Consider the following 24,567-nt stretch of genomic DNA (forward strand, 5'->3'; position numbering starts at 1 on the left):
TACATAATGAGCATTATCTCAGATACTTTTGAGCATCAAACACAATCTTTATGCACCAATTTGCGGTGTAAATGTCTTTAATTTTGTCAAAGTTAAAGTTTTTACTGGGTTAGCAGATGTTCTTAATATTGAGGGGGATGTGTTACCTGCATCCCCTCAAAATCTACGCTAATGATTGTAAGTAATGACAGAAAAAGTCACAGGTGACACAAAGAGTTTCATCCTAAAAACCGAACAAGAGTTTTCAGTCATGTTTGGGACAATAATCCACCTATCAAACTGATTTTTTTACTATATGGTGGCAGCATCACACCTATTTATTGTTTTACTTGGATCGTTTGACTTAAGTTATGATTATTAACGCAGCATGTTTGGACAGGTCATGCAGATCATTTGAGGTCGCTCAGATAACAGGTTGAAATAATAACACACAGAGCGGTGTGTTATTGTTTAGACAGGAATATGAGTTTAACAGTGGCCTGGGATTGAATCTACTGTAGCAGAGTGTGGACGCTTGAGTGGTCAAATTTATAGACTTACGGTTAGGTTGAACAGACTTTATTTTGGATACAATACTCTTGTAACAGACCTTCCAGCACTTCTTTATACAGCTTATAGCTTTATTGTTTTCCATTATTGTTTTAAATCTTAGGAGCCTATCATTACAAAATTCAGGCTCCATGTGTGGTTTAAACATCCAACATTCTCTGAGCGTTGCAGAGTATAAAAATGATTTTATTGAAGGATATATTTAGTATTTCTCTCCCTTTATTATTCAAGATATTTTTGCAAAAGTTGTGGATGGTACCAATGGAACCGTTCTGTACCGTCCCCATTTTTGGTCCCCCCTCTGTTGGGGTACCTAGCACACAGATCTGGTGCTAAAAGGTGGAGCTGTGGACACTGCAGTCTGATTGGTCAATAGAGGACGGTCACTCTGCTCAGGGCTGAGTTGTGGCTGGTTTTGAGGCTCATGTAACCACTGTTCATACTGTGGAGAGTTTTATTAGTAAACTGTAACTATAAAATGAAAGGATGTTTTGCTGCCTCTTGCAGCAGCTGGAGTCTGAGAAAAAATAACTTCATTCACTGGGCCGACTGCTGGTGACTTTTAAGGTGGAACATTAACTTGTAATGTTACTCGATGCATGAGTTGATGACGTGAATCCATCAACACACCTTAAATTTCATTCAGTTACTTTAGTTTTTATATGACATACACTTTTAGTAATGAGTGGAGCTTAAAGCGTTTATATGTATTAATTTGACCAGATAATGTGAACTGGATATATACTGATATTCACTTGGAGAAAAAAAGCGTTGCAGAGCATAGTTCCTGTGGGCTCCAGCAACACTAAACCCCTGAGCTTGCCTGAGAAGGACTAAATTCACAAACTAGCTATTTTTAAATATCCCATGGAGAGAGACTCTCACTGCAGCCTGTTTTATTTTGTTATGAAAATGTCGACGTGCAGCCTCGTTCTGTGGACGATAAATGAGGAAAATGAGGATTTCTCAGACCCCCTGACAGAGGTCTGGCCTAAGCCCTGCATGTCCTAAAATCCTAAAAGCACTCCTATATACAGCATATGTGGAAAAGTTTAAAACAGGCAATTCATGTTTCATATACACTGATAAATAATAATAATAATGTTTGTTCATTAACTACTGTCATTTTGCAAAAGTGGCCCCCGGGCAAAGCAAGTTGAGTATCCCTGGTTTACAGGAGCACAGCCCAGTCAACATTCGATGTGGGCCCCATGTTGTTGTTGAAAAAAGGCCTGACATGGGATTGTCCATGAGTTCCATAATAGCCCTGAGCCAGTTGCCCACATGGGTGGGTTTACCCAAGTGGGCCCCTCATCGGTCATGCTACAGCTACTTGGTCCCCAAGTGGGTATGGGGCCAAAATGGGCATCTTATCTTGGGCTTACCTGGGTAAAACCAGTCATGTGGGCAGCTGGCAGGGGGCCATCAGGGAACTGTATTAGGCCCATTTACTACCCACATGGGCCCCACATGCAAATGTTGGCTGGGAGTAGACTTAGATAGTTAGGCCTGTATATGTTCATAGCATTTTAGACATTGATAGTGCCCTAAATATTACAGAGAAAAGTGAAGACATCCACAGATTGGGACTGTAAATAGCGCAGAAAGTTTCCCCGGTAAAGTAAACAGGCCAATTTCTTTGCCATTTGCGCATGTGCACTGAAACGTTTAATTCCCATGTCATGTGAAAGCGGCAACACGCAGGGCAGCGTTCAAAACGCACACAGACTTGACAAGTAAGAGCAGAACATCAGTGTGAAACCGTGTATGCAGTAGGTGTGGTGCATATCCACAGTAGCGCAGATCCCGGATCAGTATCGGCTGCGTCTATTTCCCAGCAGGCGATGTGGGAAAGCTCTCATCAACAAGTAAGTGTCAAATCCGCTGCAGGGGCAGTGAGCCGAGGTGTTTGCTGCTGCTGTCTCTGTGTCTCCGTCCCTCTCGGCCTGTCCCTCTATTGACAGTGTCTCTGTATGTGCAGCTTTATACGGAGGTGTGAGGCGGTCCATTGTCCCGCGGCTCCTCTTTTGAAATGCGCTGATGAGCTGACACCGAGCCGGCACATCCGGACCTGCTATTTGAAGTCTGGGCTCCTGAGCCTCATAAACCTCTCTGTCCCCCTGTCCCTCTGTGTCCCTCTGTCTCTGTGTCTCTTTATCCTCCTGCTGCATAATATGTAGGAGCATCCTGACTGGGACTCTGCTCCTAAAGTCCTGAATGAAAGGCTCACACGCCTCAGCTCTGCATACCTGTCTGTCTGTCTGGCTGGTGTTGATTCCAGGCTACAGACATCCCATAATATATCACTGAGCGATACTATAAGGCTGTAAATAACACAGGAAAGCACTTTCAGTATTAAAACTGCTGTAAAATGTGCAAAAAACAACCATGTAAAACTCCAGTTGGGATATTATTGGAGTATTATAGGCAGTGATGGAGGATATTCTCCTTAAGTAAAAGCACCAAAAGATACTTAAAGTATCAAAAATAAAAGTACTCTTTATGTAGTAATGTAAATATAGGTATGAACATAATAAAACTATACAAAAAAAAATCTGTGATACTCTAATGAAAAAATCAATTTAAAATGAAATAAAATAACTCACATTAATAAAGGACATAAATTGAATTTAAACAAATGAAGATCGAACAGGTTTTTAATTTCCCATCTTTGCAGTCCAATAGAAAAAGTAATCCTTTCCATCCTAAAGATGTTGTATGTGTGGAGTTTATTTCAATTGCTTGGGTAGGTTGTGAATTATCTGTCTTATCTTAACCTATTAATACATCGTCATTTGTTAGTTGATTTATATTTCGTCTTAATAAAATTAAAATGCAAAGTAACTAGTAGCTTAATTCATCAAATAAATGTATTGTAGTAAAAAGCACAATATTTCCCTCTGACATGTAGCAAAAAATGGAAATACTCAAGTAAACTACAAGTTGCTCAAAATTGTACTTAGTTGAACAGTAGTTGAATAAATGTACTTAGTTACATTCCACCACTGATTACAGGCCAGCTATAGAAGATGCATGTAGCTCGAGTATGCTAAAATAACAATGAAATCACAGCTGATAGTAACAAACCTAAATAAATAAGGAATTCATAGGAATAAGTAGCATAAATGAATACAAATGGCAAGATTTATTATTTTTACTTTATTTTTCCAACTCTTTTTGTTGGGGTTTTCAAAGTTAAACAAACAGTGGCAGTAGTATAAACGTGAAAACAGAATTTCCGATACAAAAATATTGGAAATATTCAGCAAATCAAAAATACTTTAAAGGAGGAGCTGTCATGGATTCACCAGTTTGGACTTGGTGTTACAACCCCTGGAGTTTCAGCATGCCTTGTGCCAGGTGTTTGGGCCTTAATCACAAGACACCCTCAGTTGAGGCAGGCCCACCACAGGCTGGTCACCACACCTGGGTGTGTGTCAGAAGGTTGGCCCCTCCGTGGTCACCTAGGGGCCCTGACAGGATCCTTTCTCTTCAGCCGTAGCCAATGACTGCACCTCTCAGCTGTACTGGCTGGGTCCTTGACCACTTTCCTCTGGGACTGCTCATTAATCCCGATTTCTTTGAGGAGCCTAGTGGTGGATCTAGCGACAAAGCCTCTGCAGCCCACCTCAATCAGCTCAGCTTTCCAGACTCTAGTCACCGCTTCAGTTACGAGGTCAGCAGAGCACAATCTCTCGCGTTCAAAGGGAGGATTTAGAAGGACGTCAGTTTGACTATGTTTTGTGTGATTTAAACTGGGCTAGTTAGGGGAAGGACTTAGTGCATCTTTGTTAAAGTGGTCTATAAAGGGTTGCCAGGTCTGCTAGAATTTCACGAGGGCAGAATGTGCAGGAGCCCGTGTTTGCTTCCAGTTTAATAGTATCAATCTACGTGCTTGTAGGGTTACAGATAATATCATATTATGTTGTGAGTTGGTTAACACAAGATCAGAACCTTTAATGCCAAAGAATGCGGTCAGTGGATCAGGATCCACAGGTTGACCCAGGACGTCTGATAGCGACTGAAAAATATTTTACCAATATGTTGTGACCCTTTGGCTAGGGAGACTGGTGATTGCTCACAATGGTCGCATTCTGGACTAATATTTGGATACATTTTACAGAGCTTATTTTATGATAAGTGAAGTCTATGCAGTGTTTTAAATTGCAAAATTTTATTTGAAAGGCCAAGTGCACATTGGTAGATGGAAAAAGAAACTTTAAATACCACCAAAATTATAATACAAGGCTAATTTTGCCTTTTTTTGTTTTTTAAAAAGCACCCTAAAAATAGAAAAAACAACATTATGGTAAAATATATGAAACAATAAAACTTCAGGTACGATCAAAAACACCACACACTGGTAACAAGGTGCAATTATGGGAATGTTAAAGTATTAAAAATTGAGTAGATGCGAAATATATGACATTTTTTAAAATCAGCAGTTTTTTGTAGCCACATTGAAGGTATGTCATTGTGAAATAGCAAAATACAATCCTGTACAAGGCCATTGAACTCATCGCGGAGCAGGGCAAACACTCAAACACAACAAGAACATTTTGTGGTGACCTCTCTGTGATTTGTAATTTGAAGAGAGAAATGTCAGCCTTGATAATCAAACCTCTCTGTGGTCCTTGTGGCTGCAGTCTCAACCAGAAACACTGTGAGGCTCTTTACTGTTCACATGTAAATTTTCAGTTTCAAAGCACTTAACCTCCCACCTGTCAGGCCAGCGTCTTTGTCCTTTTCCCTTTAATGGTTTGTGTATTAATGCAGAGAATAGACATGCAGGTCGTGTTGTGTATTCCACAGTGTAAAACAAATCACTAATATGGACCCGTCTGTTGAATGCTGTGGGGCGAGGCAACTACAATGGCTACAAACTTCTTTGCTTATTTGAAACGGATTAGATTTAGAATCCATAATCGCTAATATTATAAGTATGCATGCAAATATGGTGAAAGAACATGTACCTGCCGCAGCTGAGTCAGAATTAAAGGTTCAGGCCAGTAAGATGGCGTCAGCCAAACTCCTTACTCCATTTACAATCCCTTACCTCTAGTGGTATCGACCCATGCAGAAGGGTTTGCTGAATTTGTCCAAGATTTGAGACGTCATTACTGATTTATCTGCCTTTATGTCAATACAGTTCGGGGGATTTTATTGGTGGTTCTCATTGCATTGAAAAATTACATTTAGCAGCAAGATATCTGTTTTTAATATGTACTTTTAACTCTAAATAATTCACAAAATGTACTGTTGACATATTTCATAGCAGTGGTTACCAACTGGTCCAGCCACGGGGTCCAGATTTCTCCTTAGTCATTAGTTCAAGATCCACACAGTGCATTTAATTTGAAAGAAGACAATGCATGTAACAGGCAGAACTTGAAACGGTGTCCCAGATCATCATCAACCAACACACCCAGGGTACCTTTCACATCGTATCTGGACGTGGAAAGTCCATGGCCAAACATCGATATGTGGCGAGGTCGCAGTGAGAATGAGTTGGTTTTATAGGGACTATTTATTTAATAGGTGTAGTTCCTGTGAAAACTGTTTCTTTGCTGTGAGCACCACAAATATTCATTTCACCTGACTGTGTTGAGACGGAGGCAGAAAAGACACATTAAACTGAAACTAACTGAATTCTAAATGCCACTAGAGGTGAGAGAGAAAATATGTTTTATAATCTGTCACAGTTTATCATTAGAGCTGACCAGCCAGAACAAGCACAGGTAAACACAAAGGTCAAACCACAGGGGAAAGCTGATATGTTCATTAAATGCTGCACATGTATTATGGATCACTAAGCTGGAGTTTGGAGCTGTTGAGTTTAACCAGGTACAGAGTTAGAGCCTGAAATCACATCTATTGTCTATTGTTAGGTGAAGCGGGGTGTGGGGCTGTTTGCTGTGTGTGAGTGTGTGTGTGTTGGTGGGGGGGTTACCCTGTGCAGTTACCCATGCTTCCTGTCAGTGAACACACACATTCACCACAGCTCTAAATAACAAATCGTGATGAGCTCTGTCTTCATTTTGTATTTTCCTCTCTCTCCATCAGGCTCCAGGGAAACAGCCTTCACTTACGCCATCAGCGCAGCCGGCGTGGTCAACGCCATCAGCCGAGCATGCCGCGAGGGCGAGCTATCCACTTGCGGCTGCAGCCGTGCCGCTCGACCCCGCGACCTGCCTCGCGACTGGCTGTGGGGCGGCTGCGGAGACAACGTGCATTACGGGTACCGATTCGCCCGAGAGTTTGTGGACGCCAGGGAGAGAGAGAAGAACTACCCGCGTGGTTCTCCTGAGCACGCACGGACACTGATGAACCTGCAGAACAACGAAGCAGGGAGACAGGTACGAAACACGCAACAGACATGTCCTGTTAGTTTTTATCTCAGCACTTTCCTTCTGGTAGCGAAGGAGGTGTGTGTATCCACGCTTCTTTACCCCGTCCTATATGCGCATGTCTGTAAGGAATGTGTGTGTGAGTGGAGGTGGCCTGACCTGGCAGTATTTGTGAGTGTGTGTGTGTAAGTTATTTATTGGGAGGGTCCAAATGGTATAACTGCTAACGCCCTTGGAGTCTGGCTAGGTCGCCAGGTCAATGCACATTCCAGTGTAGTAACACACACACACACACACACCAGAAGTGGGACTAAGTCATTATTTCAGGAGTCACAGTAAGTTTCAAGTCTTCGCACTCAAGTCTCAAGTCATAAACTTGCATGTCGAGTCCTAAACAAGTCATACTGCGCTCTACATCAATGTAAATGTAATTAACTACATACTCTAAATTAATCCCATTCATATATAGCTTTTGCTGTTAAGTATATTTTGAAAAATTCAATTCAAATGTATTTTTGCAGATGTGACACAGTAAAGCTGCTGGATTTTGGACACAGTTGTCCCCCTGTCCTCTACCACCCAAACTGGTCTGCAATCCATTTTGTAACGGACCTAGTCAGTCAGTCACAGGTGGACTTACTCAGTTTGTGTCTGAACGCCTGGTCGAGCGCAGCTTGACGAGGCTGGCTGCAAGTGCTAGCATCAGAGGCTGTGCTAGCTCAGGCCTCCGGGTTCACTGAAACATACCAACAGCAAACGAAAAAAGCATTGGTGCTAAGACAAAGACGTAAAAAAAAAGAACACTCATAAGTTGTCCCACAAGTTACAGGGAATTGACATATGACATCATGGTACAGTTAACCTGTTAAACTAAAGAGTTCCTCTCTGTTTGACAGGGTCAATCTAATTTTCTCTAAATGTAAAACATGACCTGATTCCTTCAGCTACATATCCAATGTTTGGATCGTCTCAGATTTTCAAAATTGAAGCAGCAGTTTTCTCTCTAGCAGTGTGAACAGAGAGATGACCTGAGCTTCATACCTGTCCTTCACTCTACCTGACTCAACCACCCTAAATAGTGCAGTTAAAGGGGCAGGGGGAAACTCCTTCTTAAAGGCCTTGGCAGAGATGACATTTCACTGTGGCACATTTTTTAAATAACATACTTTTTAATCTTTGGGGGAAGGTATCAAGTATTATCAAGTCAAAAGGCTCAAGTCCAGGTGAAGTCACAAGTCACTGGTGGTAAAGTCCAGGTAGAGTTGGAAGTCTATTTTGAAAGTCATCAAATTTGTGTCTCAAGTCTGGCTAGAGCCCAAGTCATGTGACTCGAGTCACAAGAACATGCCTGATTGTTTAATAAGATTTCAGAAGTGAAGCTGGCAAAGAGTGGTGGATGGACGAATGATGGATGGGTGGATGTGGTTTGTTTTGTCAAACCAACATACTCAGGTTTTTGAGGTATTTTGTCCCTCTCTGTTTGCCATACAGCAACAATTAGAAGCTCCAGACTTGATATTGGAGCTAAAGTTGTTTGAAAATGGTTTCAGGTGGAGAGTAATGCGCTAAAGGAAACCTTTCACCTTTGACGCACACACACTGACACACACACTGTCACACACGAACACACCTTCCTCGTAAAAGGTCCATTTGCCCGTTGTGGTACACACACTGGATCAGGAGAATGTGTTTATCTTCAGTTAGAGGAGCTTTGTTAAAGCTGTTTGCAAGACAAAGATGCTGTGTGTGTGTGTGTGTGTGTGTGTGTGATCTCAGCTCAGTTTGATTTGTGTGAGAGACAGTGAGCCTGGTTTTGTGAGTGTGTGTATCAAGGGTCAAAGGTGAGGGTCTGGAGAGGTTGTGTTTCTGCTGAGGGTCCCACTGGGGCTATAGGAGAGTGTATGAGAGAGAAAGATCTACTGCTACAGCCTTGTAACACACACACACAGTTCCTCTGCCTTTCTGTAACACACACACTCTTTTGAATGACTTTTCCTCGTCTCTCCTGTTTGATCCCTTTTTTTCATTGTTGTCTGTCCATCGAAACGGAAGAGAGGAGAAGAGAGCGATGAAAAGGAGGACAGCGAGTGAGAGGAAGACAGTTTTCTCTCCTCCTCTTCATCCCTTCTTCTCTTTTTCTTCCGTGGACACGCTGGTTTGTCCCTAAGCGGGATTTGTCTTGCTTGGTTGAACAAGGCAAACCGCAGGGCTTTTGTGGAGGTGACAGGGGCGTGCCGCTGTGTGTGTGTGTGTGGTGTGTGTGTGTGTGTGTGTGTGGGGTGTGTGTGTACTCTCAGCTCCATTTGATTTGTGTGGAAGGCGGATAACGTGGTCGTCTGTGTGTACAAGCGTCTGGAGACAGAGACGCAGGGTGAGGGATGGACCTCCGTCACACTCCCCCGACTCTCAAAGACCTACACACACACACACACACACACACATACACACAGCCACCCAGGTCCACTGTCTCCGTTTCACACAAATCAAATGAGGCAGGCCTCGTCACATAGAGCCCAAAACAACTAGATGTACATTCCCAGTCTAAAGAAAATAACAGGACACTTCTGTGCCGCCTGTTCTCTGAACACAGACGGGAACCTTCAAATTCATCTGTCAACCTGTGGATCACTTTGGTGCTTAACAATGGCCAGTTGTAAATGTTCTGATTAAATACTTCCAATACATGTTTGAAACCAAAGACAAGCACAATAAAGTGTTATTCTAAGCACCTATGTCCACTTTAGTCCTCATATCACTACTTAAACATTCACAAATGTATTTTAAATTGCGACCAAGAACACTGGGCTTCTGAACATTTCGGGATTCATGATTAATTTCATAGATTTCATAGAAATTACAAAAATTAATGCACATGACATACAGATTTTTTTCTGTTTGATGTAATAGTATTGTAGCTGCTTAAAATGTCATCATAGGCTTCAATATTTCAGAAATAAGACACAGTCTCACAGACATATGTGAAATGGACATGATCTCTTTACAACATGTTATGTGTAGGTGGGCAGGAAATGTGGTAAAATTATACTGGCAACACGAAAACAGTGCCAGTGCAAAGGCTATTATGAATAGGTAGTTCTGTTGTGAAATGGTCACAGTCAGGTTTAGAGAGCAAAAAAATACTTTGTGGTTTTGGTCTCTAATATCCATTTTATGTTGCTCTGAAAACATCAATTAAGTTCTCCTTCAAACAGTTGTATTTTTTCAAGTTTCTCACCAAATGCTACATTTTACAAGAATACATTGAACACATCATGAGACCGTTTAAATTTACCTCCGCCCAATACTCATTTTTACTGAATAGAGCTTGAACGCTTCACAATGCAACCTCCATGAGCTGTTTGTTGCGGCCACCGGCTGCTTAGAGGTAACGATAACTAGCTCTCCTGCTGATTTCAACACGAATTTGTTGTTTGTTTTTTTTAATTATTATATGTTCTTTGTCTCCACGTACACTCCCCTCAGTAGTGTATGTAGTAGTTGAGTGGGCACCAGAGAGCTTTTGTTGTTTTGATATGATAACGATTAGCGTATATCAGGGTTCACATGACAGAAGAAAGACCTTTCTATTATTTAGTAGGCTTTGCTGTGTCGTTATGTTGTTGTGGCCTTTAAAGAGTAATAACAATTGTATTAGGAAAAAATAGTAAAAGATAAACTTTTTGCTTGGCATTTGCCTGTACTGCCCTTGTTTGCCTGATGAAGGTCTAGTACCGAAACGTAAATAATTTATTTATTGCAAGTTAGACAGTGTGTGGGAGTCCTTTTGCAACTTTCTGGTCTTCTCTCTCCAACGCACCTGTCTTTTTTAATAGATGTGCGAAGTGTTTCCTTTGCCCTATACTGCCTATGCCATGGGCCGGCACTGTACAGGACATTCAAGTGACATAAACCTACAGAAACCCCGAACACGGAACATAAGAAAATACAGGCAGAGGGCAGAGCCTCTGCAGATAAATACACAACCACACACTCATAAGTAATGATTGAGAGGGATTACTTTTGTATGAGTCCATCAACAAAATCCTGCATATCTTTAAAGTAAAGTAACTATGTTGACTTTTGGTTTCACATGGGACACAAACAGCGGTCTCCTTATTGAAAGTCCATGTTTGTTTGACCAGTCCACCAGCCCTTCCTCCTGTCCTATGCAGACTTTTTGCCCTTTATGCTTAATTTGTGTATTCAGCATATATTTTTAACACATTTGGTGCCCACCACCACATAATGCACTGTGAAGACTTTGTTTCCTTTTCATGTACTTATAATATGACACAGGCTGAATACACAGAGGCTTCAGTGAATTCCACTGAAACAGATTATTTAGAGATAACTCATCTTTTGCTTTCAAGCTTTTTAACGGGAAGTTTAAGAGAAACATTTGATCCTCAGTTTGTTCCAATGGACTCTTGGAATTTTCTAAAGGGATCTTGTCAGAGGAGTCTTTGGTTTACAAGCAATAGCAGTTCTTTACAAAAACAAACTCCACAACAAATATTGCAGTCTTTATCTGTAATGCAGTCGGCTGACAATGTGCCATCACAACTCCTTATCACTATCACAGATTTACCTCAAAGGGCTTTGCCATCTGTCCAGCGCACACACCCACAGTTCAGATAAGGAGAGAGTCCCAAAAAACTTCAACAAACATCAGGGAGAGCAACAGAGGAGGGACACGCAATAGATGATTGCACACAAAGACAGAAATAGCAACAATAAAAAGACAACAAGACGAAACAGTGCGACAGTATTAAGCAGTTAGATTGTCAGTATGCTGTATATAAAGAAGATGGACACAAGAAACAGTTTATTTGTACTTGAATCTCTGATTACTTCCTTTGTTTATTTGAAAGTTACTGATTTGAATCACCAGACCAACAATCAGTGTGTGAGGTCAGTTTCTCTACAGCTGCAGAGTTCATCTCCCTCAGCTGCCAAGTTGAAGCTGCTCCTATTAACAACAGTAGAGCACTCACTGGATAAATGGAACAAACAGCACGTCACAAAATGGCATTAAAACAAAAGCTAAGATTGAATTTAATTACCGTTTTTAATTGTAACAAAAAGAAGAAGAGCAGGCAGGAAAATCTGTTCCTCTTCCTGGCGATCTCTGCTCCTCATTCAGTGCATATCCTGTCACAGAGGGTGGGTTATTTTCTCTATTTCTGCCCCTTTCTAACCACACACACACACACACACACGGCTCCTAACCCCTAACCCTGTCTGAGCAAAACCTATTGTGCCTGACGCAGAGACCGTGTCCCCACCACGGATGACTGACCGTGTGTGTGTGTGTGTGTGTGTGTGTGTGTTTTCATCAGGTCCAGTGTCACTGTGCCCAGCAGGCACAACCTACCAAATAGCTCAGTATGATGCAGGACACACACATAGTATATGCATGGTTTGATTTTGACAGCATGAGGTTATTGGCAGCTTGTAGTATTAGTGATAGGAATAACAATGAGCTGTTTCTATGGTACCATTCGAGGGATGTAGCTCAAATTCATAAATGAAGAAACAGACATGTACAATAAGCCAGTCACCAGGATAAATGACCAGGGAAATGTTTTATATTTCTATATTATTATGTAGCAGATATGTTGAAACTTTAAGTTTATTACTATTTCAACCAAACATCAACCTCTGGGACTGAAAAATGAAGCAAATATGGAAGTGCCAAAAACCGCAGTTCCTCAAATGACCACTTGAGGCTGGCTTTAGAAGTGAGCCAGTCTCCATGTTAACAAACTTTACAGCAGAAATAAACATGTTTACACCCTGGTACAAAACAGTTTTGGTCTCTATAGCTAATTTCGACATTCATGATAACTCTATGGGTCACCACCGTCAATAGCCCTTTTTACACAGAGATCGTGCTATAGGGCCACTACGAAGTTCCTACTTTAGGCTGCCTTTGCATTGTTACCCAGAACCAAACAACAGCGCCATCATGTGGCTCCACTGTGTTCTGTCAGACCTAGAGTTGTCTTGCTTTGGTCTGAATCAGGGACTAATTTTGTTACAAAGTTGTATAATTGCCTAGAGTTGGTTTGTGTTCTCACGGCAGCATTTACAAGCAGACCAGATCAAATGCCTTGCACAAGAAAGCTGCTCTTGATTGGTCAGAATTTCCATGCGGGAAAAATCCAGGAAGTAAACAAAACGTTGAAGAAAAGTACACTTGCAGGATAAATGTGACACTTTCTAACGTCACAATGGAGGGACAACTACGCAGGTTGATTTTAGCGCTGCTCATCGTGGACTATATTGCTGTCATTGTTCATTTTAGTCAAACCATACAGTTTGAAAACGAGGCGCGGCTCCAACCAGAAAACAATGTTTTGATGCGTTGGATGTGCTGAATGTGCATATTAAGGCAGTATAGGAGGAGGTGCACATGAATAATCCTCCAGGACTGTAACATGCTCATGTTTAACCCAAACAATGTGTCATGTGACTGCAGTTGGTTCAGATCGAAGTCAGAACACGTTCTCACCACAAACGAACCGCACCAGAGTTTGTTTGTAACCGGACCAAGACCACCTCTTCAAGAAGGTCTCGGTGCGGTTGTTTTGGTGCACACCTGAGCGTGATTGCTGTGTTCACACCTGCCCAAACGAACCACACTTAGGGGGCAAACAAACTTGAGTTTGACTGGACCAAACCAAACAGGGCAGGTGTGAAAGCACCCTAATATTGCATGTTGGCATTGCAGAAGCAAAAGAGGCATGACAGGCATGATATGTAAGACAGTATGGTGACCCTCTAGTGTGACATATAACATACACGTGACACGTCTGTAGCGCTTATAACAATGGTATAACATGGCAATTATCATTTTGCGTCCCTGTTATACGATGGCTGATCTGGTTCTCTGCTCAGAGGGTAAGACGCTCCTGGACCTCATTGTTTTCCCAGTTTATGGACATTTTCGGCTGCTGTTTTTCTTCTTTGAGTTAGCTGCTAACTGCTATCAGCTACTTTTAAAATCTCTTGGTGGTGCGTTGCGCATATAACATGTCACACCGGTGCTGTCCAGCTTATACAGACATTATTTTGGCAATGTTACTACCACTGATGCCAGCTTAAAGGCGAGACTGCTCTGTCCCCCCATCCCGCAATCGTACCTTTTTTAATGAGGCAGCATAACAGTGTGAAATTCCTGCCTTGAAGAGGCAGTGTAAAAAACAAATCCACCCCTCATTCCTCCACAGCTCCAACCTCTCATCCAAATATCACTTCATCCAAAAAACCAAGATGGCGACAGTCAAACATGTGGTTAGGTCAAGGCACAAAAACCACTCGGCTATGGTTGGAAAACATCAAGTTTTGGCTTTAGATACTGGCTTTTGTTGCCACACCTATCACTGGAAATGCGGCCAGTGTCTTTTGTTGTTTGTTGGTCTTGAACAGCGGTCTGCTGCTTGACAACCATCTTGCCTAGGTTTCACGCCATCCACCATCCCCTCCTCCTCCCAATGACAAAGGTCAGCTCATATACATGTAATCTAAACTACGTCATTGTAGAAAGTTAGAATACCATCATTATCTGACAAACATACAAACTAACAGCAGTAAAGTAGAAACAAAAGAAAGTACAGAAGGCAAATGAAGAGGTAAAAGTGAACTGAAATAGATCTTGTTTTAGGCTGTTGCTCAAAACATCCCGCTGGTTCTGGCCTCCCTAATATCCATGAAAATGTGATCCACAGTTTGGGGCCATGGCAAAAAAAAAAAAAGAGTTGCAAACCTAATTTTCTTATTACCGTGGTTCTGAAGCTCTAATAAAGCCCACAGTGGGGGATCTGAGGAAACACGAGGGCTCGTAAAACAGCAAGGAGTCTTAAAATATGAGGATTTCCTCCTCGTGATGTATGTTTGAAACTAATTCTAACTTTAAAAACCCATTTATTCCCATTATTTCCTCCCTCACTGTGAACGGTATAAGAGAAATACTTAATACTTTACTAAATAAGCAGTTAAACAGAACCATGAACGCTCAAAAGAAGGTTTCCAGCTTTACAAACTGTCATTGTCCCCGGCTCCTGGTGCCTGTCTGAGGGGGTCACGGGGGTCGAGTCACAGGATTGGAGGGTGCCGAGTGCTATGCCTGCTGGGTAGTAAAGTAGAGCAGAGAGGGGAGCAGGGGTGGGAGGTGGGGGTCGAGGTTGTTTGGGATGCAGGGGTTAACAGAGGTGAGAAGGTAATTGAGATCAGGCAATGTGAGGAGTGATGGGTTTCATTTGTGTGAGGGGAAACGCTGGAATCCGAAATAATTGATTCGGTGAGAAGTGTGGTGGGAACAGCATCAGTGCAAACAACACAGAGCATGATCAGTGACATAGTACATGGTGTATTGTGTGTGTGTGTGTGTGTGTGTGTGTTGAGGAGGGGTGTGTTAAGTGTTGTTTATTGAATGCTGCTTAACTGGCCTGGTGGAGCTGCAGGGGTGTGAAGGGCTCCCCCCTCAAATCCACCGCCGCCACAACCATAAATCTTGTATTTCCTGTTCTGTTTTTGTAGCGTATCCAGATGTAAAAAAATGCGTCATAATGTTGAGACCCAGCCAAAGAGTTTACACACTCATATCGCAAAGAAATAGTGACAGTGCATGAAGCTAATGCCATAGATCGGGGCTACTTTGAGATACAGTGTCTCAGTTTTTGGGTCACTTTTTAGCTAAAATACGGCTAATAAAACTTTCTAGTCTTTAGAGCAGCTAATTACGCATTTATAATTTTAGAAATGTAGGTGTGACTTTGACTTTTGACTAAACTCTCTTGTGGTGGAGCTCAGGGCTGCTCTCTCCAGCACCATCCAGTTTCCTTTGCGTCTACGTATGTCGACCGACTCCAACTGTTTCTGGCTCGTCTTCTCTTTCCTTTTGGTTTCCTTGTTAGGCCAGTCTGGTTTCATTGGTTTTTGGGCTTCTGTAGGGTGTGTCTGATCCAACCTCACTTCCTGTTCCTAATCTGTGTATCTGTGCCCTGTTGGTTTGTTTCTTCTTCTGCACCATCAGAAAAGTTCTGATGGTGTCTGTCCAGTCCAGTGTATCTTTAAGATGGTTGTTAGGCACGTGTTGTCAAAGGTCTGAACTGTGCTAATGGAGGTTTTTGTTCATGTTTCTGAAACATAGTATGGAAGGCAATTTCTGCCAGTGTGATGAAAGTATAGAAGTATAAAAGTAGTGTAAAAAGAGCATCATTAGTCAGATAATGAGGAACTTTCTCACAATAATGAGTTATCTATCTAAAATAGTGACTTGGTATCGCAAAATAAAAAGAAACTGTCTAAAGAAACAATTACTTATCTCAAAATAATGAGAAATAATTCTCACTCATTGTTTTTGATAGTTTTTAATTATTTTAAGAAAGTTTTTGTCATTTTTTAGAAAGGTTTTCATTATTTTAGGGATTTTTTTTCATTATTTTGCAAAAGATTTTCATTATATGAGATACAAACTCATTACTTTGAGTAAGTTTTTCATTATTTTGACATACTAACTCATTATTTTTAGATACCAGCACAGTATTTTGAGAGTTTTTTTCATTATTTTAAGAAAGGTTTTCATTATTTTAGGGAAAGATTTCATCATTTTGAGATACTAACTCATTATTTTAAAAATGTTTTTCAGTTTTTTTGAGATACTGATCATTACTTTGAGAAAGTTTTTCATAATTCTGAGAGAGTTTTTCAACATTTTTGGAAAGGTTTTCATTATTTTAAGAAAGATTTCATTATTTTAAGAAAGGTTTCATTATTTTGAGATACTAACTCATTATTTTAGGCAAAGTTTTTCATTATTTTAAGAAAGGTTTTCATTATTTTAAGAAAGATTTCATTATTTTGAGATGCTAACTCATTATTTTAAAAATGTTTTTCATATTTTTGAGATACTAATCATTACTTTGAGAAAGTTTTTCATAATTCTGAGAGAGTTTTTCAATATTTTTGGAAAGGTTTTCATTATTCTAAGAAAGGTTTCATTATTTTAAGGAAAGTTTTGCATTATTTTGAGAAAGATTTCATTATTTTGAGATACTAACTCATTATTTTAAAAATGTTTTTCATTTTTTTGAGATACTAATCATTATTTTGAGGAAGTTTTTCATAATTCTGAGAGAGTTTTTCAATATTTTCGGAAAAGTTTTCATTATTTTAAGAAAGATTTCATTATTTTAAGAAAGGTTTTCATTATTTTAAGGAAGGTTTTCAATAATTTGAGAAAGATTTCATTATTTTAAAAATGTTTTTTTCTTTTTTTTTGAGATACTAATCATTACTTTAAGAAAGTTTTTCCTAATTCTGAGAAACTTTTTCATAATTTTGACAGAGTTCATTATTTTTGAGATACTAACTCATTATTTTGAGTAAGTAGTTTATTATTTTGAGAAAGTTTCTTGCAAGAATAACTTAAAGGATCTTTCCATTTCATCACACTGGCATACCATACCATAGAGCAGCACTGATTTAACACTGGTGTTGAATACTCAGAGTTTGGCGTTTGGATGTATTTTCCTCAGAGGGGCATCAGTGTAATAAAAGCTGTTCTGGTTTTCCAAATTTGGGCTTTAATATCTACATCTGTCCCTTCGTCTTTGCCCACAACACTTTTGAGGTAGGTGAAGGTGTAAAAACCTTCATATTTTAGCCGGTGGTCCTATCATATTCAAATGACAGAAATTTGGAGCTCAGCTTCATGAGAAAAATAATAATTAGCAGATGTACCTGTGACCTCTGTTATAGAATGATTACACTGCAGACTGCTGACTTTATAGCTAAACTAATAGTATGTCATCTTATAGTTATACTCTTTATAATGACTGCTTTGTAGCCAGGAGCTGTGTGGGAAACTGGATTTACAATAGAGCCACATTTCCTCTGGTTAGTAGTAGCCCTTCTATTCTCAGTCAGCTGTTTGTTTTAGTTTGGTGGAGCAGTACAGACAGCCATGTCGGAGGACAGCGCACATGTATGGAACAAAAAAAAAACGTTCTTTGTTTTTCTTAGCTTTGCGTTTTTCCCTTCGGCTATCTATTTAACCACACATTTTTACAGGAGGGGGTTTGCATCGGCGCACAATGGTGACACTGAACCGCAGACTTTTACATTGTTGCTATGTAAAGCTAATTTTGGAGCGCCGTCCCTCAGGAGGTGTAGCAGTGCTTGTAGAAGTGCACAGTTGGCACGTGTGTATCTATGTGGATGTGGTGTCTCGCCTTTCAGCCATTTTTTCCCCGTTCCTATTAAATTTTTTCAGCAGTAGACTTAAAGAATTGTGACACAAAGCTCCAGAGGTCATTAACTAAACCTTTTTAAACTTAAATCTTAGAATATCTGTTTGCTAGATTGGGATCTGGGCAGTTTATTGAACATTTATTCTGTATTACTCAGAGTGGTTACACATATTGACCACTAGATGGCAGCAGCATCGCAGCAAATACAGCTTTACATCTCAACATGCAAGTCTCACACTGTGTGAAACCTGTGGTGGAAGTTACCTAAGCACATTTACTATTCACATTAAACACCGTACTTAAGTACAATTTTAAGGTACTTTTGTATTTAAATTTAATGCACCTTTATACTTTAACTGCACTTCATATCAGACTGCATTTGTCCAACAGCTTTGGTTACTTTTTAGATTACAGTTTTTCATCCCCTTCCTGTCCAGTGAAAACCATGTATCTCCAAGTGGTTGTGTTTTTGACAAACTGAAGGATGAAGGGGTTCCAATTTCTTAGGCTAAATAAACTCTTTAAAATGTACATGAGCTGGACTGTAACACAAAATTAAATGTATGTGGTTCTCACAGGACAGTCACACTGCTAACATATGCTGAACATTTATTATTTGTGAATGTATATTTATTATTTTTTAGAATATGATGCACTGCTGTAGATGAAACTGCCCAACAGCATCTTAAGGAGTTAAAACTGATGCAACGATAAACATCTACTGCAGAAAAATCCAGCATACACATTAATGCAGCAGTACATCATCATCATATTTAACAGGGAACATTTTATTGCACAATGAATACTTTTTCATTCCATACTTAAAGTAAATTTTACTGATAATGCTTACATACTTTTACTGAAGTAAGGATTTAAATGAAGGACTTTTATGTTTTCACAGTCTGATATTAGTACTTTTCTTCTTTCGCCACTGTGCAAGGCAGGGGTCTGAAACTACCAGCCTAGATCCAGTCTTTTTTTATTCTTCTCTCTGTATAGATGAAATCAAGTATAAGATTTAAGCTACATCTGTTTAATATCCTGTGTTTTTCTCTCACTCCACTAGGCGGCCTATAACCTCGCAAACGTGGCCTGTAAGTGTCACGGCGTCTCCGGTTCCTGCAGTCTGAAGACCTGTTGGCTCCAGCTGGCTGACTTCAGACGTGTCGGAGAGTTCCTGAAGGAGAAGTACGACAGTGCAGCCGCCATGCGCATTGGACGCAAGGTACTGAGCTCACAGCAGATGCGTCTCACCTTCTAGAGTGTCGTGAACAAAAGATTTACCCAGTAAAAGCATCCTGAATCTTATACCAGCTGATTCTTTCCACTCCTACAGGGCAAACTGGAGCTGGTAGACAAGCGCTTCAACACCCCGACCCCGGAGGATCTGGTCTACATCGATGCCAGCCCTGACTACTGTCTGCGCAACGAGACCACGGGCTCGCTGGGCACGCAGGGCCGCCTCTGCAACAAAACCTCGGAGGGCATGGACGGCTGCGAGCTCATGTGCTGCGGCAGAGGGTACGACCAGTTCAAGACCTACAAGCACGAGCGCTGCCACTGCAAGTTCCACTGGTGCTGCTACGTCAAGTGCAAGCGCTGCACGACGCTCGTGGACCAGTTTGTGTGTAAATAGCACACTGGCGGACGATAGACGGATGGGTGGGGGTGAAGAGGAAGAGGAGGTGACGGGATGATGGAGGGTTAAGCATGGATGAATGTTTCAGGGTTTTGTTCAGGATCAAGTTAAGACACACAAGTAACATTTTCTGACCAGTTTCCATTGATAACTCTCCGGCCTTTTGACGTGAAGAAAGCACAATGATGGATACACAGATGGGAGGAAGAACAGATGGATGAGATAGATGAAACCAGAAAGTAAGAAGAGGTTTCTTCCACACTTTTCAGACAACTCTGATTTTCATTTTTCAACGGAGATTCCTGTTTCTCACCACTCCTTACATCCTGATCACAACCCTGAAGGAAGGACGGATGGAAAGAAAGGAGGGACAAAACAGAAGGACATCAAGGATAAATGGACCTGGAAAGTGGAACAACTGGATCCTAAAACGGGGACACATAGTGTGATAACAAAGATATGAGAGATGAAATAAATATATAATTAAATAATAAATAAACCTACAACTCTGATTGTTATTTAAAGAGACTCGGACAAAGCTAAGGCACACTTTGGACCCATAAAACTCGTGTGTCCATGTGTTCGGGAATCCCCACAAATCATTACAGTCCTTTTGGAGTTTGAAGCCATTTGAGTTTGGAACAGTGTCACCGTGTCTCTTTTTTCTGACCTTTAACCCTGCAAGACAAATCCTCGCATACGTGGGCTGTGCTGACGTTGCTCAAACACACTCCCAATAAGTAAAAAAGGAACACCAGACTGAAGCAATGAGAAGAGGAATCACTTATTGCAAGGGCTAAACAGAAAGAATGGACGAATGGAGGAAGTAGATAAAAAGGGAAAAGGTTAAAATAAGTGATTTTTTCGCAACTAAATTCAGCAGACAGTTTCACAAGCCACGCAGCTGAATCTCCAGCTGTAGATTCCTGTTAAAGAATAAATAAAGTGCAGTAAAAACGCTTCATCTTCAAGTCTAAAAAGGACTAACGGCTCACAGGACACACTTTATCTCAGTTTAACTACTGCTGTTAGAGCAGATTTCGAGCACCTGTGACCTGACAAGTGTCTCCGCAGGTTAATGAGGCTTGCAGGTTTTGCGGCCATCTTGGCACCGCTGCTGTTTAAACAAGCAGCTCACACGGGCAGCGTCCTTCATCTGACAGTGACGTGAGCGAAACCTCCATTAGCGAGATTAATGTGCTGTATCTGCCTTAATGAACCCGCACTAAGAGACACGTTCGCTCTGAGTGGACCTCTTCATCTCATGTTGTTATGCAACTTGGTAAAGGAACAATTCACCAACATTATGACCATTTTATATATCTTGTACTCACCCAGTGTTACTTTGAATTTGTAAAAGAAAGCTTGTTTTTTCCACATGCCTCCACGGTGAACGAAGAATCCAAAAACAGAGAAAATTCTTGATGAATTGAAGTAAAAGGTCATGTTTTCAGCCCAAGCTTTTCATTGATGACTCTGGTGATATTAGCCATAATCTCAGAGACAGCTGCTTGAAGTGCCGGTGCAAATGTGTTAGCTTCTGTGTTATCTTCAGCTCCTGCATTAGCTTCTTTGCTAGCTTGATGCTAAGCTCCTCCGCTTTATTCGAATTTGGCTTTCCTCAATGCGACATGTTGTCAGGCTGCCTCAGAAAGTTGTTATTAATACTCATCAAGGAAATAGTCTGTTTGTAGGTTACAATGTAGAAAGATGATGTAATGGCTCACCAGCTCAACTGAACTGACCTCTCTTAAAGCCGCCATCTTAACAACCATCCAAAACATCTGTTTAAAAACTCTCACACAACTCTTGCAGCCTCATTTATCCAGTCATATGCTAAGTACTTCTCAAACACATACATTTTGGCTATAAACTTCCACACGAGTAGCACACTTGGACATGCGAGTGCGTTTGAACTCTGTTTGTGCATTCCATTGAGCATAGTTCAAACATGAGCACACATTAAACATGGCTTAATAGAGACAATTACACAAATACACAAGTACACAAATCAGCTTCACTATAACTCGCAGCATTCACAGACAAACACTTGTCTTTATCTGGACACATTTTCCCCACAAATACAACATGCTAATGTTATTAGCACAAGCCTATGGCATTTTACATTGTATAAATTAGCCTAGCAGCTAGCAGAATTTTCCTCCACTCATATGAAGCCAGGGACACGGCAACATTTAACAAAGGTAACATTCCAAAATTTGGCTCCATTACAACTCACAAGGTTCACTGACAAAACAACTGTCTTATACTAACACGTTTTCCAAACAAATACAACATGCTAACATTATCAGCACAAGCTTGTGGCATTTTATCTTGTATAAATTAGCCTAGCGACTTTTCCTTTACTCATATGAAGCCAGGATAAATCACACACAAGACATAAAATGCTATTTTTGTGGAGGCTTACTTGCCTTCACCATTTATTGTTTCTTATCTGTGAAATGAAAGTAAATTGACATCGTGATACAATCATTGTTCTGCTCCGAAACTACCTGGTTAGGTTTAGGTTTTGGCAATTAAGTACTTTTGTCACTAACATTACATGACATATGTCAGGCAACATACGACACATCACATACGTCACTACCGTAGCATGCTACAAATACTAGCATACTAGGTTAGGTTGTTATTGAAAGAAGTCAGTGTTGACTTTGTGACGCTAACACTTGTCTCCTGGGTGAAAGTCCTGTTTTTGTTTGATGCACCCACCCTATAAGGATTTCTTTGATATTGTGTAACACTTTGTGGCTTTTTGCGCTGCATCATGTCACTTTCTACTTTGCTCTTGTAATAATTACTACAGCCACAAGAGGGTGCCGCCTTACAATACATGCAAGTGTGGGTCGTAATAAGGTGCTTGCACATTAGACCATTGTGGTTGTTTTTCGCTGAGAGCGGGCTGAGTTTTGCTGGCGTTGAACGCAACCCCCCTTTTATTCCAGTTTTTGGATTCTTCGTTCACCGTGGAGACATGTGATAAAATCTTCTCAAATTCAACATAACATGGGATTAATTGATAAAGTAATGATCATTTTGTTGGTGAAGTATTCCTTTAAGTCAACAAAAAGCCCTGTGGTGTCAGTCTTGTCACCATTTTAACATTTTATAATACTGTTATACCATGAACTTTGCATCTTGTATGGGTTGGGTTGAGAATATTTTAAGTGTATAATGTAATCCAAAAGATAGACGCAGCTAATAACAAACATGGAGAGGACAGAGTGAGCAGAAGAGGACTGAACATGCTGTGGAAAAAAAAATGAATGTGTGAGCGTGGAAAAACAGAGAGGACTGCAATTTATTACGTGCTACTTTAAAAAGAAAAGTAGTAGATCAGAAAAGAAGGTATATTTTATTACTGTTTTTCATTTCCTGTTTTCTATGTTTTATACATGAGTATCATTGTGTATTCTTTTGATAAACTAGTCTTTGACAATGAGGCTTTGTTCTGTTCTTGAGTCTGCTGCTGTTGTTTTGGAAAAGTCTGATTCCAGCCAACGTTTTTCACCAACTTGACAACTACAGACAAGTCTTTGTCGTTTCAGAAGATGTTTGGGGAAATGACACTGCAGTTGCTAAATGGGGAAGTAATGCAGTAAAAGAATCTGAATTACAGTAGAGCCATTCACAACAACAATGCCAAAATGAGTAAGTGAAAATAACAAGTGGATGCCACTTAAAGGTCCAGTGTGTAGGATTTAGGGGCATCTTCTGGCAGAAATGATATATAAAAATATATATAAATCCTACACACTGGAACTTTGAGCGGAGACAGTAGAGGTAAATGGGGTCAAACTTTTCACTAGAATATTTCATTACAAGGCTTCCCCAGTTGATTACTTTCTTCTTTTTTTGTACTACAAGTTTTCTGAAACTGTATCTGAGCAAATTGGCTTTGTTTCTTGTAAAAACATGGCAATGAACAACGAAAGACGAAATGACCCAAAAAATTTGAAAAAGAAATTAGTAAAAAGAGAAAATTGAATACAAGAAACTTAGTAAAAAGAAGTGAAAAATAAAGACCTGAAATGAGCACTGTAAAAAAAAAAAAAATTTGTAACAATTTTAAAATGTAAATTTAAAATGTAAAAATTATAATTATGAAAATATTTTCCCCTAGCTTTTTTCTTTTCTTCCATTTTTTTTTTAAAAATTAATTTTTCATTTTTTTTTGCACTTCATGGGACATTTCTCACCAAATTGCTCAGTGCCTTTTTTCCCATGTTTTTGAAAGAAACCGCACCAATTAGCTCAAGTTTCAAAGTTTACCTGCAAAAGGCACCTGAAAGCAACACAACAAAAGTGATGTTGCTCCAGGTTTCAAAGGGTTAAATATGGAAATGGGGCATTATCAAAGTAAATGTGCCCTTCTTTGTATACATTTACAGAACAGAAATCTGAACAGAATTCTTGTTTCACTTTGTATTTATATCAGGGTCAAGGTTTTTTTATGGAGGGAATTTCTGGATTTCTTTTCTTTTCTTTTCTTTTCACTCCATTAATCCAAAAATAATGTCAACAGCCATTAAAAAAATCCCTTTTCACCATGATTTTAAGAATAAAATGTTACAGAAATCAGGCTAATAGTGACACAAATTAAGAAATTGAATAGTAAGTCATGTTATACTGAAGTACTGGCTAAATGTTGTTTTTTTAATTTCAGTTATTCTAGTTTTTAGCACAAAAAATGTTCAGTTTCCATGGAATGAAATCTCTTGTCTGCAGATGAAGTGACAATGACAGAATTGGCTTTTAC

At 40.1% G+C, this 24,567-nt stretch overlaps 1 protein-coding gene across 8 annotated transcripts in view; it reads left to right on the forward strand.

The window, feature by feature from the left end:
- wnt5b (wingless-type MMTV integration site family, member 5b) overlaps positions 1-23,250 on the forward strand; it is a 141,760-nt gene extending 118,510 nt beyond the window's left edge. For all 8 annotated transcript variants that reach the window (XM_078165138.1, XM_078165140.1, XM_078165137.1 and 5 more), the window contains 3 exons: positions 6,613-6,905; positions 19,218-19,376; positions 19,488-23,250. In XM_078165138.1, coding sequence (XP_078021264.1) covers positions 6,613-6,905; positions 19,218-19,376; positions 19,488-19,787 — 752 coding nt within the window. In that variant the 3' untranslated portion in view covers positions 19,788-23,250. The remainder of the gene's footprint in view (positions 1-6,612; positions 6,906-19,217; positions 19,377-19,487) is intronic.
- Positions 23,251-24,567: the final 1,317 nt, after the last annotated feature.

Source organism: Epinephelus lanceolatus, chromosome 23, assembly GCF_041903045.1.
Source record: "Epinephelus lanceolatus isolate andai-2023 chromosome 23, ASM4190304v1, whole genome shotgun sequence".
Lineage (NCBI taxonomy): Eukaryota > Metazoa > Chordata > Actinopteri > Perciformes > Serranidae > Epinephelus > Epinephelus lanceolatus.